The 18,882-nt window shown below is 42.9% G+C and overlaps 1 protein-coding gene across 1 annotated transcript in view; it reads left to right on the top strand.

Annotated features, from left to right (window-relative positions):
* Window positions 1–256: 256 nt before the first annotated feature.
* LOC147724779 (ly6/PLAUR domain-containing protein 2-like) overlaps window positions 257–18,882 on the top strand; it is a 103,772-nt gene continuing 85,146 nt past the window's right edge. The window contains exon 1 of the mRNA XM_086967065.1: window positions 257–343. Within this exon, the coding sequence (XP_086823191.1) occupies window positions 298–343 (46 nt within the window). The 5' untranslated portion in view covers window positions 257–297. The remainder of the gene's footprint in view (window positions 344–18,882) is intronic.

Raw genomic sequence — 18,882 nt, 5'->3', positions numbered from 1 at the left:
TAGCAAAAGAAATCTTGTTGACATTAACACACCAATGTAAGTATCAACACTAACAGAATAAAGACGGATCTGTTCAATTTGCTTTTCTAATTACACTTTCTACCTGAGCTGTGACGCAGTGAGAAATGACTCCTCCAAATTCCATTGGCTGAGACTTACCAGGGACTCCCACACCATTCCCATCCTGATCTTATGAGTGTCTGGACTTGGAACACCATTCCTCACGGATAGCCAGTCAGGACACAAGGTCGCAAGCATTCAGTGCCATCAGGCTGCCTCCACACAGATCTTCTGAGGATGAAGGAATATCTTTTGTATGTGGCGGCTTTGTGCCTGCTGCCAGGTGAGACTTCTTTTTTTTATTTCCGTCAGTTTGTATGGTACATATGGAGGAAGTAGACAGTTACAGGATTTTAACTGGGGACATCTAGGCTGTTTTTTAAGAGTAATCAATTAGTTTGGGTCAACGACAGCATGGAGACTTGCATGACCTGTTTTTGCTGGCAGTTCCCACTGTTGATGTATAGTCCTTAAGGCATGCAGGTGATGCTCCTGTTCTTTGGGCTGCCAGATATCAGTCTCATTAGGTGTGACGTCTCTTTATGTGTAACATTTCAATGTTTTATCTAAGACGTTACCATGTCTTAAGTGTGACACATTGAGTAATATGTAATTTCTGCCGGTTACACTGCCCTAATCATACTTTGATAAATAGAGCAAACTTCTCGGAGCACAGGACTCCTCAGGACTTCACATGAGTATGAGATGTCTCTCATAGAACACTCTACCTCTTCTATGTTCTAAAATGTCTACAGATGATTTAGTAGAAGCCCTCACTGCCAGCAGCCAAAATTTACTGACTTTTGTTAGAGAGCTCTCTAATGTCCCCAATGCCCACAACCCAGAGGGTTTACTGCGGAACTGCGTGTCAGTGCCAGTGGGAAACCACTGTGAGTTGAACGCTACTGCTGAAATATGTGGTGATATGTGGGTCAGTAGGTTGATGTCATAAATTGGGGAATACTACCACCTAGTATTAACTGCACTTACAATGGGTAGAATGTGCAACAAAGCACTATATAAAAAACAAGTTATGATTAAACGGTGTAGGCTGGCTACCTATCCCCCACCAGTGAACCAATAACCATTCCACCATGCATCCTTATATCCATCTCCCAACACCTAGTGAAGGCAGGCAGCAGCACATGTCTACAAAGTAACTCTGCTCCCTTTGTGGCACTTTCATCCTGCTTTGGCTATTGCCCTGACAATAAAAGTGGTGAAAGTAGAAAGAGTGAACACCCTTTTGTTAGTCAGTCAGAAGAAAAAATTCAGGCTGATCTTTTCAAAGATCACAGATCACTTTTTTTGCAACAAAAACAATATTTGTTTTAGACTTTGATATGAATTTAAGACCAAAAGGTTGTCATGACACACTCAAGTAGTCTTGGTTTTGAAGCAACAACTTTCAGGCCCACTCAGACAGTTGAACCCATACTTATTTTTGTTAAAGTTAAACTGTAAATTTGAGACTGCATAGTTGAGCTAACTGAAGTCAAACTTTGCTTAAGACTTTAGATATGCAACGTTCATAGCTTTAAACTTTCTGGATATCTTCGAGAATGTTAGCCGCACTCCATGCTCTTTGAGCCGATCTAAATATCACACCCCACTTCCGGCAACTCCACAGGTGCCCCTTGAAGAAGAGATGCTGATTTAAGCGGCTGACCCATGCACACAAGGCTATACACAACCAAGGACCTGAATACATTAACTACCGCATGAACTTCCACCAACAGTTGTGACGACTATGCTCCGCCTCCATTTCACTCGCCCATACTCCCTGCATCTACCGAAGCAGAAGTGAAGGATGCTCCTTCTCTCCCCCATTGCATCAAAGACCTGAAAGTATGAATGACCAGTATTTATAGTGAGCGCAGCTTCTCCCTCGGGAGTGTCCGGGCGCTAACAGTTCACATGTGCCTGCCCTGCAGGGGGCATAGTCCTTAAATAGCCACTTTTTCAGCTGTTTTTTAAAGTGGGAGAGAACTGTTAATGCTCTCAGAGCTGCTGGCAGTTTGTTCAAAGCATGGGCTTCCAGGAAGCCGAACGATCTACCGCCTCTGTGTGCCAGACGTGTTTTGAGAATACAGGCCAGGAGTGTCCTGGTAGGTACGTAACGGCTAACTAATTTTCTAGGGTAGGCGGCGCCTGTGCCAAGGAAGGCTTTGAAGAAAAAAAAACATAGCCTTAAATTTTATCCTTTCCGTCACTGGGAGCCAGTGTGGGGACTTCAGATTGGAGGTCATATGTGTCCTGGTTTCAGTTTAAGAATCGCCCTTGCTGCAAAATCTTGCACTATTTGGAGGCGTTGGAGAAGGTAGTCCGGTAGTCCCAGATAGAGGACATTAGAATAGTCCAGTCTGGACCTGATCAGTGCCTAAACCACTGACCTCCTGGAATCCAGGGGGAGAAGCAGCAGAAATGTCTTCAGCATCCACAGTACCCCAAAACAGGATCCTACTAGGGGTTGAACCTGGGACTGCATTGAGAGCTCATTATCAATGTAGATACCCAGGTTTTTAACTGTCGATTCAGCAGTGCTGGGGGGGGGGGGGATATCTGCGGGCCACCACGGACACCAATTGCCCTCAACTGGTGGGCAGAGGAATACTCTCTCACCTGCTTTCCCTGTCTGCCTGCGCTAGTTGCCTTGTTCCTCTGAACTCCAAGCGTTCCCCCACCCCTTGACAGGAAACCAGTTGCAAAGAGGGCAAACAAATAAATCTATATTATTCAAGATTGCCGCTACATTCCTGCTGTTGTGGAAATTGCCTATATTCAATCGTGCTCAAGTGTAGCTGATGAAATTTCATGGTTCTGCAGAACAACTGCGCCTGCTGCGGCCTGCCTCCGAGACGCTGATGGGCGCAGACGGGCTTGCCTTTGGCACACCTTCAGGGCAGCGCACCTGCTGCACGTGTCCGCGGCATCCCCGTGTTAAGTACCCAAATGCTGCTGAACAGAGAGGAGACTAGACCGTCTCCTTCCCAAAATGGCAGCTGCTATGTGGCAAACCGAAAGTGAGCACTCCTGATGGTAATCCTCCCTCCATGCAATCAGCAGAAGCTGTGGTGGACCGGGGAGGATTAGCAAGGAGAGGAGAGATGGTGACACTGGAGACTCAGTAGGTGCCCCGGGAGCCGAAGTCTCTACCAGCTTAGCAATAGTTTAAGCAATTGGAACCGCCTCCCCACGCACCTCCGACCATCAACTCACTTACAGAATTCCAAATGGCCCTCAAAATCTGGCTGTTCAAATAAGTATCCACCGGAAACAGATAACGTTCTGGTTCTACAGCCTAGTGGGTTGAGAAATTGCTGTCAAGATTTTTACTGTTGTGCAAACCAAGTTTTCAAATCTCAGTCTTTCGTGCCTTTGAAGCTGATAAAACTTGCATTATTGAGTCTTTTTAAAACACTATATTAAATGAGAAATTACCATTAAGATGGAATACTATTTTCAATTAGACTGATATGATGTGAATTCTGGGGATGCCAGACAACCCCCGCCCCAGAGCTTTAGGGGTCAGTATTTTAACACTCAGGTGCAAAGATTTAGTTCAATGCACCAACATTGAATTTGAAAAAACAGTTGGACCACAGCCCTGACACAGACCCACTGAGCAATCTTGTAGTATTTTCAGAATACTATCACTCCCGTTCAAGCTTTAGGGACAAAGTGGCAATCCAAACAAACCTTTGTTTGTGAACACTAAACTCAAAGATGTCATTAAGAAATGAGGTTATGTAGATAAAGAATGTTTATTTTAAAATCCTTAGACTAGTGCACAAACTATGACAAAGAATATGAAAACAAGAGCAGTGAGGCACGTTATGTTCAGCAAATACAAGCAGAACATTTTAGGGCGTTGTAGCTAACATCTTAACACTCTAATACTTTTTCTAAGTGCTATGTTAATTTGTAGCAATAGCATTACATGCCACATCTGCCTTCTAACTTTCTCAAGAGTTTTACAGTTGTTTGCGAACCACATTTTCAAATCCCAGTCTTTTGTGCTTCAGAGGCTGTTTCACATATTCCTTATCAAGGCTCAGCTAGGGGAGCGATAATGTGTGGATTTGGTCAGGTACACCATCAGCATGGCTCTGGGCAAATAGCAATAGAATTGTCAATCCGGCATGATGTCTGGCGATAATTGTTGAGCAAACTCCTCTCCTAATCAGTGGTCAGTTTCTGGGATTTAAGTAGTGTTTGACCACTGATTCTATCTCATGCTTTCAAAATAAACCAGAGTTCTGAGACACTGTGGGGGATATGTACTAGGAAGTGCCCGAGCGTGTCGCTAACCTCCTTGGCTTAACAACACACTCCGCCACTTCTGACTGGAGCATTTTTACAAGACTGCACCATTTATACAAGAATGTGATGCAGCCTTGTGTTTCCCCCTGCAATGGTGCTAAGTTTAACACGGCAGCACACATGGAAAAAGCAAAAACGAGGAGAAAAAATGCATTTCTTCTCGTTTGGTCAACTTAATACCAGGATTTTCCTGGTCTTAATTTTGGCACTGCATCTTATGTACGCGACCCTTGTACATAGGGGACATCGTCCAATACAATGGGTGTTGCGGTGGAACACCCACCACAACACCCTGGAGCTTTATGTACAAGGCAGCGTTAATCCATATTAAGTGGATTAACGCTGCTTGTACATAAGGCGCAGACCTTATTGCCTCCACAACTTCACTATATGTGATGTTATGGTGGCAATAGGGGCTTGTACAAATGTCCCTGTATCTTTTACCAGACTAATATAACATGGTGAAACTTTTATCAGATCTAGACACGTGTTCAACTTTAAGTGAATGATTAAAGTGGCAAACATGTTAGCTTAGATAACGGGCACCCATGATGAATGTAGCACTTTTTTACAGCTTTTTCTGTTATAGTTAACAGACTGAAGGAAGCAATGAAGCAGAACTGAAAAAACACATGGTCGGGGTGAACTGCTTGCACCTGTAATTTGGAAAATATAGACCGAGGGAGTGTCTTTTTTATAGTCACTAAATGATTTTTTTCTTTTTTGCTCGCAAAAAAGCAACTTCCATTGACAAGTTATTTGTTCAGAAGTAACAACTGTTGCAGATTCTTGGGAGTTTTTCTTGCCAATAGTCTGTTGCACATTTTGTGCCTTTCATTTTGCCAATTGAGACCACCAATGCTGTTAAGAATCCCTCTGTTTCTGACGACTTGGTTCTCATGCGTTGTGACTGGGAGACATAATACTGGCAGACTTATTCTTCAATGTGACCCATCAATTAAGTTACGTGGGATAATGTGGAATAGTACAAATAAAGTTAAACATTGAAATGAAAAGAATGAAATGAAAAGAAGTTTTATAAAGCGCGGTAGCTGCCTCGGGGCGTCCAAGCGCTAAAAAAGTGGTGCTACCTGATGAGATTGGTTGACGGGGAGATTTTAGTCAGTGTGATGATGTGACTTGGTTCCATGGGTGTGTTCCAGCATGGAACCAAGTCAGTGGAATGTTCCTCATGCGAACCTTGGGAAGGTAATAGAATTAAGGGGTCCTCCTACTGGGAGGGGAACACTCTAGTGCACAACACAGAGACCGTAGTCTTATTCCATACACAGATTAGTCAATAATCTGAAAATATATTTTCAAGGATTTTTATTCTCTTGATATGAATATTCTTCTTGTGTTCATATTCATCTTTAAGTTTCAAAACAAACTAGTGTTATGGCACACTAGGTACATCCACATTAGTAGTCCTCAACAAAGATCCCGATGCATTTCTTCAACTAATCTAACCAATGAAGAAATCAACATCCTACAAAAGGGTCAATCTTTTGTCCCTACCACTACCATTAACACATTGGAGTTGGAGGTTAGCGCATTCAAACTTATTCGCAACATCCGCTTAAGACACTATTTTACGAACATTATCTCCACTCCTAGTGAAGAAGAGGACATGCTTAGAGGATTAAGACCGCACAGTGTATTCCTGGCACCTCAGAGCCACAAAATCATAGATGCCTTTGAAAATCTTATCAAACAAGATATCTTGAAACTACCGTTCCAATCGACCATAAAAAGAGGAAACCTAACCCGTAAGGAGAGAAACATCTTGCAAAAATTGGCCAACGACAAATCCATCACATTCCAAAATGCCGACAAAGGTGGTGCCCTGGTCGTTATGGACACCACTTTTTACGACCAAGAAATTGATCTACACATCAATGACAGTGCTACGTATGATCCCTTACCAGGTGATCCCACTAAAGAGTATTCACAAGATCTGACACTCATCATCAAGAATGCCTTTGATCAAGGAACAATCAACGATAAAACTCGGAGATTTTTGACACCTATCAATCCCAAACCACCTACTCTATACATGCTCCCCAAAATGCACAAGCATCCTACGCATCCCCCATTTCGACCCATAGTGTCGACTAGAGGCAGCCTACATGAGAACATAGGTAAATTCTTGGACAGATACTTACAACCTTTTGTTCAAGCCACCAGATCACATGTGAAAGACACAACAGATTTCCTCCTAAAAATTGAACCCATCATGAATGAATTCAAAAACACTCAGCTCATAATGTGTACGGTGGACGTTTGTTCACTATACACCTCCATCCCTCATGACGGAGGTATAGAATCCATTGAGAACATCTTATCTGCTTCTGAGCTAGACGCTGATCTCAAAGTTTTCCTCATGCAACTTACAATATTCACACTCTATCACAGCTACTTCTCAGTTAAAGACAAGTGGATTCTACAACTCAACGGCACCGCCATGGGAAATTCGGCAGCTCCTTGCTATGCCAATCTCTACATGCAGCAATTTGAGGAGTCTTACATTTTAAGCCAAACGAGTTGGCTTGAACATGGCAGATTATTTCTGCGCTTCATTGATGACATTTTCCTCCTATGGGAGGGCACCATTGAGTCTTTAAACATTTTTCTAGACACATGGAATCAGTTCAATCCCAGAATACAGTTCACATGGGAACACAGTGAAAGACAAGTCCATTATCTTGATGTGGAAATACACAGGAATGCAGGAGAATGGTTCACCACAGTATACCGAAAATCCACGGATAGAAACTCTACCCTCCATTATAAGAGTTTTCACCGCCCTGGCTTGAAGAATAATCTCCCTTATGCACAACTACTTCGCATCAAACGCATAGTCTCTAAGGAAGATCAATGCAAAATACAAATGAAGAACACACTTGCACGTCTAAAAGCTAGAGGATACCCTCCACCTATCTTGGATTTGGCATTGACTAGAAGTGAGAAAAAAAGTAGGTCTGCCTTGCTGCAACCAAAACCCAAAGTCCAATCTGACCGGATGGTCGTGGTATCCAAGTATTCCAATACTGCAAATCGATTTCAAGCCATCATTCGAAAACATTGGTCTATTCTAACACTAGAACCAGACTTCATGGGTCTGTTCAAACAACCACCTATCTTTGCTTACACAAGAGGTAGAAACTTGAAAGATCTTTTGTGCAAACGTGACCAGGAAGATAAAATCACGGTATATAAAGGATTGAAACCTTGTCATAACTGTTCGAATTGCAACAATTGTATCACCGTTAACATCATATGCCACCCCATGAAAGGACACCCCATCAGACTCAAAGTGAATGCCACCTGCAACTCAAAAAATGTCATTTACCTTCTCAAATGTCCATGCGGCAAATGTTATGTAGGTCACACGGAGAGAAAAATCCGCACCAGGATTTTAGAACATAAAAGTAATATCCGTACCCACAACATCAAATATAGTGTGGCTTCCCATTTCACCGAATTACGACACACTGTTGCTCAACTAAAATTCCAGGTTTTGGAACAAGTTCAAATCACCCAGAACAATAAGAACAATTTACTAAAGCGAGAAAATTACTGGATCCGATTTCTTGCCACGATGGCGCCCAACGGGTTGAATGATCGCATCGAATTTTTATGTTATTTATAATTGTTTTTCTGTAATGACACTCTAAGAACCTTTGTTTACATTTTTCTCATGTCTTATTATGTCCTTTTGACTATTCCATCATGGAGGCTGACATAGTTTTTGTCTATCCTTTGCACTGCATGGTCCGTTATTTATTTCTATAGTTTCCCTCATCACTCGCGCTTTATCACCCCTCTTCTATTTCCACTATTTTCAATATCTAACCACACACGCGTACATTGGATGGCTGCACTTCCGTCTCGCCGGCACATCGCGAGGCACTTCCTTCTCATTCACTAAGTAAGTAACATGAGGGGGAGTTCTTGTCCCGCTATCCAACTCAAAAGCACAAGGTTTTCACCCGCGTTTGAATTCGACCATTAGACTTTGGACACGCACGCCGTAATGTTTTATTCACTCTTGGGTTTGAGCACACTCAGAAATCCTTCATTTCACTCTGAATACGATCGCGTGCACTAGCTCATCACTTCAGATCACCGCTTTTCATCTGACTCACCCTTTCAACACTTCGAGTGGCTTAGCGTCTTCCTCTGCACTATGTTTACACGGTTTTATGTGATTTGGCTTCTAGTTTCACACCATTTTTTCACCATTTTTTTGCATGCACTAGTCTAATTTATCTTGGGTTATTTTCGAGCCCATATATTGATTCTGGTTCTATTCTATGTTTTCTTTGTAGAGTATTCCCTTGAAAAAGGGCTCTGGCCCGAAATGCATCGGGATCTTTGTTGAGGACTACTAATGTGGATGTACCTAGTGTGCCATAACACTAGTTTGTTTTGAAACTTAAAGATGAATATGAACACAAGAAGAATATTCATATCAAGAGAATAAAAATCCTTGAAAATATATTTTCAGATTATTGACTAATCTGTGTATGGAATAAGACTACGGTCTCTGTGTTGTGCACTAGAGTGTTCCCCTCCCAGTAGGGGGACCCCTTAATTCTATTATTGACTCTTTACACCGCTTGGCCAGACGGTGTCAACTCTGGTTGCACACAACAACCTTTTACCTCTACGCTACCATTTGGAATATTTACGCTGTGCGAGCTCCCACTCATCATTGAACCTTGGGAAGGTTCCAGCTTTGTCAGTTATCCCTGTTAGATGTTGGATGAGGTTGTTTAATAAAGACCTCCTATCTTCACCATACTTTCCTTGTTATGCACTTTATTACACTGGCAACGTTTGGTGGTGTGACGTACCCACGGTGAATTTAGCAACCTCAACAACAAGGAAAAGAAAAGGATCGGCCCTGCTTTTGTTCCAAAAGAGCTCTTTTCCAACTGCTATTCTCCACCACTTACCTTCATCAATCACTCCCTTAACTCTGGCATTGTCCCCCTCGCCCATAAGTCGGCAGTCATCATCCCTATCTTGAAAAAGCCTGGCATCGATCCTTCTGTGCCCGCCAATTACCGCCCTATCTCCCTCCTTCCATACCTTGCAAAGGTCTCAGAGGCTCATATCACCAGGTCCCTGAGCCCCTTTGTGGAATCCACAGGCTGCCTTGCCGCCCGCCAGGCGGGCTTCCGCCCGCTGCACTCTACCGAGAAGGTAGTCGTGTCGGTGATGGATCAACTAAGAGAGGGTATTGATATTGGCCGGCCACAGGCTCTGGTCCTGTTAGATCTGTCCGCCGCGTTCGACACGGTGGACCACGACATCTTGTTGACCCGTGTCGAAGCGGCGGGCATTGGGGGCACGGCCTATGCCTGGCTCCGTTCTTTCTTGACGGACAGGGAACAGGCTGTCCATCTTGCCAACTTCACTGCTCCTCTTAGGAGGGTGACATGCGGAGTCCCCCAAGGCTCTTCCCTGTCCCCTTTGCTTTTTAATTTATACATTTCACCCCTCATTTTTTCTTTACAGCAGATGGAGGTCTCGGTGTTCAATTACGCCGACGACCTCCAACTTATTTTCAACCTTTCCTCTTCCCCTTCCTCGGCTTCTAACTTCCAGAAGGTTATGCTTTTTATCCAAGGGTGGATGAACTGCAACCACCTCAAATTAATCCCGGACAAGACCGAATTGGTCCTGATGGGGGGTGGTTGCAGTCCCTGGTCCCCTTCCTTCTGGCCCTCTTCCCTTGCCCTCCCCCTCTTCCTGTTTCCAAGGTTAAAACCTTGGGTATTTTCATCAATCCCATGCTTACCCTTCATACGCAGACCAATGCAGTTGTGTCTGCCTGTTTTTTCTCCCTTCGGATCATCCGAAGGGTCGCCCGCTTCTTCTCAACTGCTGCACTCAAGCTCATCCTCATGGCCATGGTGCTTTCGCGCCTCGACTACGGGAACGTTATTTACAACGGTGCGCTGGCCTACTTGCTCCGTCGGCTCCAACAGATTCAAAATCAGGCGGCTCGCCTGATTTACGGACTCCCCAGATTCAATCACACGACCCCCCTGCTGCAGTCCCTCCATTGGCTCCCAGTGAGGGAGAGGGCCCTTTTCAAGCTTGGATGCATCACCTACCAGGCCAGATCAGGGACCGCCCCTGTTTTCTTGTGCGAAGCCATTTCCCCTTATCTACCTTCCAGAGAACTCCGTTCCACTCATTTGGCCCTTTTGTCAGTCCCTCGTTTCAGAAAACAGAAGTCCGGTGGGGCCAGATTTGCAGTGCTGGCTCCTTCCTTCTGGAACTCACTTCCACTTACTCTTAGGACGTCATCTTCCTACCTGGAATTCCGTAAGCATCTTAAGACCTTTTTGTTTTCCAGATCTGCAGCTGTTTAGCCCTCTTCCCCGCATCCACTGGTCTTCTGCTATCTAGCGCCATGAAACCGATTCTGGTATAAGTGCGCTCTATAAATATTTTAAAATTCAAATTCAAATAAAGGAAATGAAACCTCGTGGAGAAAATCGGTGTTGAGTATAACGAGCATGGCGGTGAGCGGGAAAAAGTGTGTGAGACTGGAGAGCTGTGAAGAACCACGCGTGTTTGCGGAAACGCCATTGAGTGGCATCGTTACCGATTCAGGCATCGCCCTGTCCGTATTTTTCTACATATTCAGTCTAATGATATGGTCATATCGTGCGCTATCAGGCGCCAATTCAAATTCATAAGTCCACGCCCTCTACGCATTTAAAAGCATTACGCCTCGGAAATTTCCTGACCACTACAGTGTACCCGGCTGGGCTACCTGTAAGTCTTTTACATTTTTTATCACGCTTGGTGAGAAAACAAGTTAACATCCAGATGTCCCCCATTGTCCTGTCCTGATGAGACCCACATTCCCATGGGTCGAAACGTCGTCGACGCCACAAGGAATTGAACCAATAATTAGTGCCTAGGATTATACATAGACACTACGATTTATTTATTATTAACATGTTGGTTATTTTCATTTCTACTAGTTATGTTATGAGACACCTTTGTATGTAATCAATATATGTTTTTATGTATTTAATGTTTTTGGTTTCACATGTACACTTGGGACACTGTGCACCTTTTCTCTTTTTGTGTTCACATGATTATGTGACAAGCTGTATATAACAGTACAACTTTGTGATTAGTGTCTTGGTTTATAAACAATATTGAGTATTTTCTCAAATTGATGGTGCAGCCTTTTCTGTCATCCCTGTTAGCCCTTTTTGTGCGATTTTAATTGCTATTTAGCTATCTAGTTAATGATATATTTCGAGTACTAGTCCACAGGAGCCGTTGTTTTTTGATATAATTTAATGCCCTGGTTCCTATGTGAGTAGGGTTCTCCTTGTTCTCTTTTGACACTGACGAGCTGTGAGGCAGATCGGTGAGGAAGAAGTGCGACGCTTTGGGAGTTCGGTCAGCGGTGCTCCGAAGTGAAACGCATGAACCACGCCTGCTTTCCACTGCCGTGAGTAAAGGAAAACAAGGTATACTCACCATAGAGAGATTTTGTAATGTTGGAAAACAAGCTCTATTGCCCTAAGAAAGAGAACTGACTGTTTCTGACGTCACGTGGCGGCCATCTTAGGTGTGGGAAAACAGTACTGTTATAATTTATTTAAGGATGTGCCCAATTACCTAGAGAAACAGAACCGAGTGATTGTGATGTCACGCGGCGGCATTCTTAAGTGTGAAAAAATCGAAGGAACTGTGATTACATCGTCTCTGGAAGGTTAAAACGGATTTGAAAGTTGGAAGGATGAAAGAATTTATTAATAACGTCAGTTGAAGGCAATTTATGGTAAGATGAAAGCGTTTTCCTAAGTAAAAAAAAAAAAGAATAATAGTAAAGGAACAATCGGTTTCAAAGGAAAGGGAACACTGATCAAAATAAACATGGGAAAGAGAGGTTATCGGTGGTGAACTATTTTTTTAAAAACATTTTTTAAATATTAAAAGAAAACAGTTTGAGACTAAAGAAAAGAAGAGGAGTTTGTGCTCACGGTGATAAGCACACCAATTTTTTTTTAATTTTTATTTAAAAAAATATATAATCCTTTGTTTTGTTGTGTATAATGTATGATGACATAATACTATTAGAAAAATAATGTTAAAGTGTTGCTTGGTAAGCAAATGTAATAAGAGAAATTAGATAGAGTATACTCTTGGTGGTTTACCTAAGTTAAAAAAAGGTGAGGTAATATAATCATTTAAACCTGTAGAAAAGTTAAAAAGAAGTGTGTGTGAAAATGCAGAATGTAACTTCGCCACCGTTTTTTCTTTCTGATCCAGGTGATCCACCTATTAGATGGAAAAAGTGGAAAAAAATGTTTGAGAATTACGCAAGGGTCTGTGGCACAAATCTAAGTGCATAAAGGAAACCTGCTCTCTTGATGCATTGCATTGGTGGAGAAGAACAGGAAGTTTTAGAGAATTTACCTGCATTAAGTCAAGTAGAACAAAGGGGACTTAATGAGTATGAAATTTGTATAAAACAATTAGACTTACATTTTCTGCCTAAAGTAAGTACCATAATGGAGAGATATTATTTTGGTTTGAGAGAGCAAGGGAAGGAAGAAACGGTTGAACAGTGTGTAACTGTGTTAAGAAAATTAGCTTCAAGCTGTAAATTTGGTGAGTTAACAGAAGAGAGGATACGAGATCAGTTTGTATTGAGATGCACAAATGACAAAATAAGGGAGGAACTGTGGATGAAGGATGAACCACCTTTAGATGAAGTGATGATTATTGCTCAGCGGGTAGAACACATGGTTAAGTGTGTGGAAAAGTTGAGCAAAACTGGGAAAAATATGTGCACCAACGAAAAGATTGAGGAAGTACAAATTCATGAGGTGAAGAATCAAGAAGAGAAAAAGAAGAAAGATCCTGTTGATGCTAAAGGTGGCGTTAGTGACAGTCAAGCAGGCAAGGCAGGTGTGGAAAAGAGAACTGGGAGTAATTTTCAAGGAAATTGCTACAGATGTAGAAGATTTGGACATATGGCTAATGATAAAAATTGTCCAATCTTGAAGGTTGTATGCAATGTTCCCTCTAATTATTTTCCTCTGTGTGCGGCAGTGGAGGGTCTCTTTGCGCTGCAACCATGGCTATGTGCGCCAGGAACCGAACCGAACCTCGCGTGTCTGCGGCGCCAAATGCCACTCGTTTTTGGTGCCCTCCTGCCCTCTGCCCCACTCACTTTAGGTGCCCTCCTGCCCTCTGTCCCACTCGCTTTTGGTGCCCTCCTGCCCTCTGCCCCACTCGCTTTTGGTGCCCTCCTGCCCTCTGCCCCACTCGCTTTTGGTGCCCTCCTGCCCTCTGCCCCACTCGCTTTTGGTGCCTTTCTGCCCTCTGTCCCACTCGCTTTTGGTGCCCTCCTGCCCTCTGCCCCACTCGCTTTTGGTGCCCTCCTGCCCTCTGCCCCACTCGCTTTTGGTGCCTTCCTGCCCTCTGCCCCACTTGCTTTTGGTGCCCTCCTGCCCTCTGCCCCACTCGCTTTTGGTGCATTTCTGCCCTCTGCCCCACTCGCTTTTGGTGCCCTCCTGCCCTCTGCCCCACTCGCTTTTGGTGCCCTCCTGTCCTCTGCCCCACTCGCTTTTGGTGCCCTCCTGCCCTCTGCCCCACTTGCTTTTGGTTAGCGCATTTCAACCGGATAACTCAGGCGACAGACCAGCAGAACATTTAATATTACTACTCAATGGACTTGTGTTCAGTTAGTTGACTTGAACAAACTCTGAAGGATGTCAGGCAGAGTTGGAAGCCCGCGATTCGACCCCCTCCCAAGGCTCCCTCCCGCGAAATTGGAAAAAGACAAACAGCGAGATAAACTTCCAGAAATCACTGAGAATCAGCGAACCCACCGTGCCCTAGAGCATTTCAAACGGCTATTAGGAACTGGCCCCTCTATCCGCCTTACCCACCACTGCCCACCTACCTCCCACCCACCTACCCCACCCAGCTCCTCACACTGGGAAGGGGTTCTGATAACTGCTCCACAGAGGCTTTTCTCCTGCTGTGCGTCAGTGGAAAGAAACTACACACTCCCAAATAAAGATTAAGAGGCCAGTGGCAGCAACACACATCTTCCTCCTCTATAACCCTAATTGACAATTACAATCAACCAATAAAAACATGATGGTAGTTTCGACATACAGAAGAGCAAGAGGGGAGGAAAGCCTTCTTGGTCACAGTAGCTAAGATCTGGAAAACTCTTCCTTTATCCATATCCGGTTTAGAGCTACATCTTCCTTTCCGTAAAACTTTGAAGACCTGGCTTTTTGCCTTGGAAATCTATCTAACTTTCATAATCTGCCCACCAGTTAGCTACAACTGCATCAGTGCTCAGACGCCTTATGGAATGTGTATGAGCTTTAGAAATACTTAATTTATTAATGTGTGATGTCTAGCACAGAATTTGTCCTGGAATGGTTCCTTGCCTTTAGAAAATACTATGCGCAGACAAACGTTTAGAGTTTTCACACATTGCATGTGTGATGTAAAGTTCAACCCACATACAATGTGTGAAAAGTTAAGAGAAATGTAATGATTACTTCTACTTAGCACCTGCCTCAAGGAGACTTTTTTTTCTTCGTCATTTATATGATAAGCTGTGGTGTGTGACTATAAATGTGAGTTACTTACATCATCTTTTCATCATTCTGCTTTTTTCATTTAGGAGGAGAAACACATTGGCAAACCATTTGTTAGGTGTGGCTTTGAACGATTCAGGTTCCAATTTGGTAAGCAAATCCATCTTGGTCAAAGCAGCAGTGGTGATACGAAGGGTGTTCAGGATGACTGAAGGATCTTTAGAAGGAGAGCTTTCCTTGTCAAAGAGCATAAACAGCTTGTCCCTATCATTGACTTTTTAACATTTTTGATCAAGAGTGAGGTAGGTAGGCATGTTTTGGGGCTATTGTTATGTGAGAGCTCTGCAGTCACTGAAAAACAGATGAGGACATGACCTGACCATGATAATGAGTGATAGCTGTGACTGTTAAATTTGGGATATTAGAAAATGGAATTTATGACAGTAGCGTGTGTCATGTGTAGATGAACTGAGTTGCTCGAATCCCAAGTTATGCATATTGCCCACAACACCATGTGCGTAAATGTTTTAGGATTATCTGCCGCCTATTTCTATAGTGTCTGAGAATTAAGGCACATTTTAAGATAGACAACATACGTAGCTATGTTGGATAAATGTAGGTAATTTTTTAGGTGTGTGCTAGATTATTTCACAAAAGAGGGACAATATAGTACCAGTAAATTGTTTGACAAGCATGCGTTGAAGGACTCATACTGTTTGTTCTTTATTCTGTGGCAGGTGAAACTAGAGTGGTGGATGAGGGCCACTCCACTTCTTCTTCCAGGTTTCATAATTTTTAGACATCGTCTTGTCTTCTGGTAAGACGTCAGAAAGGCCAGGTCTTGAGGCTATGAGGGAGGGCGGGGTAGACTCTGGCCATTTGTTTAAGTATTGCTGTTAATCAGAGCCCCTTCACGGGCTCCGATTAACAGTAATACTTAAGCAAAATGCCAGAGTCTTCCCCGCGCTTTCCTAACAAAAGCGTAGGCAGTTTCCAAACACAGCGTGAGTTTGAAAACTGTCTACTCTTTTGTTAGGAAAGCGCGGGGAAGACTCTGGCCTTTTGCTTAAGTATTACTGTTAATCGGAGCCCGTGAAGGGGCTCTGATTAACAGCATTACTTAAACAAAAGGCCAGAGTCTACCCCGCCCTCCCCATTAGCCTCAAGCGCCACAAGATCTCCCCCACCTCCTTACCTGCACGCCTAACGACCGCTGCGCCGCATTCGCGCCGCTCGCTTCTTTCAAAGCGGCCGGCGGCGCGACTTCCTGACTGTGTGCGCGCTCCACGCTAGGTGGTGCGCGGTGAGGTCAGGAGCGGTGCGCGCGCGCGCGCGCGCGCCTTAGAGGGAACGTAGGTTGTATGCAATGTGTGTGGGAAGAAAGGCCATTTGGGAAAGAATTGTCGTCTAAGATTTAGAAGAGACACTAGAGTTGAAACTAAAGAAGTAACTTTCAAAATTAATGATGACATCTTAGAACATCCTTCTGATTGGGTTAGTGTAGGAGGAGTTAAGATTAAGATGAAGTTTGATTCTTGCTCACATTTAACTTTCATTTCAAAAGAAGATTATTTAAAACATTTTAAAGGGAAATTTGTTTAAAAAAAATCTGATGTGAGACCAACTGGTTATGGAAAAAAGCTAATCAATATGTTAAGTTACTTCACAGAAAATATAGAATATAATGAAAGATATGTTGTAGGGAAAATTTATGTTGCGGAAAAGGGTGATAGCTTAATAAGCTGGTTGCATCAAGCTAATTTGGGTGTGGTGCTCAATCCGAATGCAAACCCTTCAATTAAAGTACAATCTGTAAATGATGACAGTGAAGAGGTGATAGGAAACTTTAAAGAATTGTTCAGTGAGAAACTTGGATGTTTGAGAGGTTACAAACACAAAATCAAGTTGAAAAAGGGTGCAATCCTAGTTACTGCAAAAGTTAGGCATGTTCCAATTTGTATGCAGGATGCCGTGAAGGAAGAAATTGAGATATTATTAAAAACTGGTGTGATTGAAGCTGTGGAAGCGACAGAATGGTTGGCCCCCATTGTCGTTGCGAGAAAACCAAATAATGAGATTCGTCTATGTGTGGATATTCGGGCTTTGAATAAAGAGGTGATAGTAGATAAATTTCCTCTTCCCAACATTGAAGAGCTTGTTGCAACATTGGATGGTGCGTGTTATTTTACAACCTTAGATATGGCTTCGGCTTATCATCAGGTTCCTCTGTCCTCTGAATCACAAGAGTTGACGGCTTTCATAACCCCTTTCGGATCTTACAAATTTAAAAGAATGCCGTTTGGTCTAATTTCTGCGGCGTCAGTGTTTCAGCGGATAATGAATGATTTATTAAAGGATGTATGTGGCGTGAAATGTTATCAGGATGATGTGTTGATTTGTGGAAGTACTAAGGAAGAACATGATTGTAGATTGAGGTGTGTACTCAGAAAGATGTTAAAAGCTGGTCTTTCTCTTAGACGTGACAAATGTAAGTTTGGTGTGACAGAGCTAGATTATTTAGGTCATCATATTTCTGGTTTTGGTGTGAGGCCAAAAGAGGATTTGGTAAAAACGATTGAAGAGCTTAAAGAACCTTGTTCAAAGGAGGAACTCTCGTCATTTTTGGCGGAATTTTACAATAAATTCATTAAGAATTTTGCAGACAAAACTGAGAATTTAAGAAGTATGATGTGTAGGAAATGTGAGTTTGTCTGGACTGGTGAATGCAATAAGGAATTTGTACAAATTAAAAAGGAACTCAAACTTGCACCGAATCTGCAAACGTTTAGACCTGGTGAACCTACTTTCATAGTAACAGATGCAAGTTGTAAAGGACTTGGAGCTTTGTTGTTTGAAGTTAGGAATGGGGGGAAAATCTCATTGCTTGTGCATCTAGGTGTTTGAAAGGTGCAGAGTTAAATTACTCTGTGATAGAGAAAGAGGCTCTTGCCATTTTCTGGGCAATTAATAAGTTTAGGACATTTTTTTGGGGTTGTCCTTTTGTAGTGAGGTCAGACCACTAACCTTTAAGAGAGATATTGGAGAAAAAAGGACTTGATGCTGTTTCCGCAAGGATTAGGAGATGGGTAATTGCTCTTCAGGAATTTGATTTCAAGTTTGAATATATTCCTGGTAGCACTAATTTTTCCGCAGATTGTTTGTCTCGTTTAGTGAATTGTGTAGAGGATTTGGAAAAGGACGAGAATGACGATGAAGAAGATGAGGAGAGTGAAGTCAGAGTTTGTGAAATAACGTCAGGTGCAATAAAAGAGGACGAGTGGAAGCAGGAATTATCTAAGGATTGAAGTCATGAATTATGTATCTAAAAATTATAATGGGAAGTTGACAAAACCTTGGTCGTTAGTTTCTCATGAACTAGCTGTGGTGAATGGGATTCTAGCAAGAGGGACTAGATTAGTTCCTCCTGTGAGTTTGAAAAACAACATTATCAAAATGGCTCATGTTGGTCATTTGGGTATTTCAAAAACTAAGGAGCGAATCAGACAGAATTTTTGGTGGCCGGTCTTGATTTGATGGTGGCAAGGGCTGTTCGCGACTGTAAGGCCTGCTGTGTAAGTGACAAAGTACTCAAGCCAAGGTGTTCGCCTATGGTGTGCAGAGTTTTACCTTTGTGTCCGTGGGATGAAGTTGCAATAGATATTGTCGGTCCTTTGCATGGTGAGCAGAATACTCCTTATTTGCTGGTGTTGATGGACTTTTATTCTCGGTGGGTGGAAGTTAGTGCTGTGCGAGATGTTACCTCTCGTTGTGTGATAAATTTTCTAGAAACATTATTTAAAAGAGAAAGTTTTCCTAAGTCTTTACTTTCGGATAATGGGCCTCAATTTTGTTCAGTAGAATTTGAAAATTATTTGTCAAAATGTGG

The sequence above is a fragment of the Lissotriton vulgaris genome, chromosome 4_1 (assembly GCF_964263255.1).
Source record: "Lissotriton vulgaris chromosome 4_1, aLisVul1.2, whole genome shotgun sequence".
In the NCBI taxonomy this organism is placed as follows: Eukaryota; Metazoa; Chordata; class Amphibia; order Caudata; family Salamandridae; genus Lissotriton; species Lissotriton vulgaris.
Note: the sequence above shows the minus strand (reverse complement) of the source record. Positions and strands in the feature narration are given on the sequence as shown.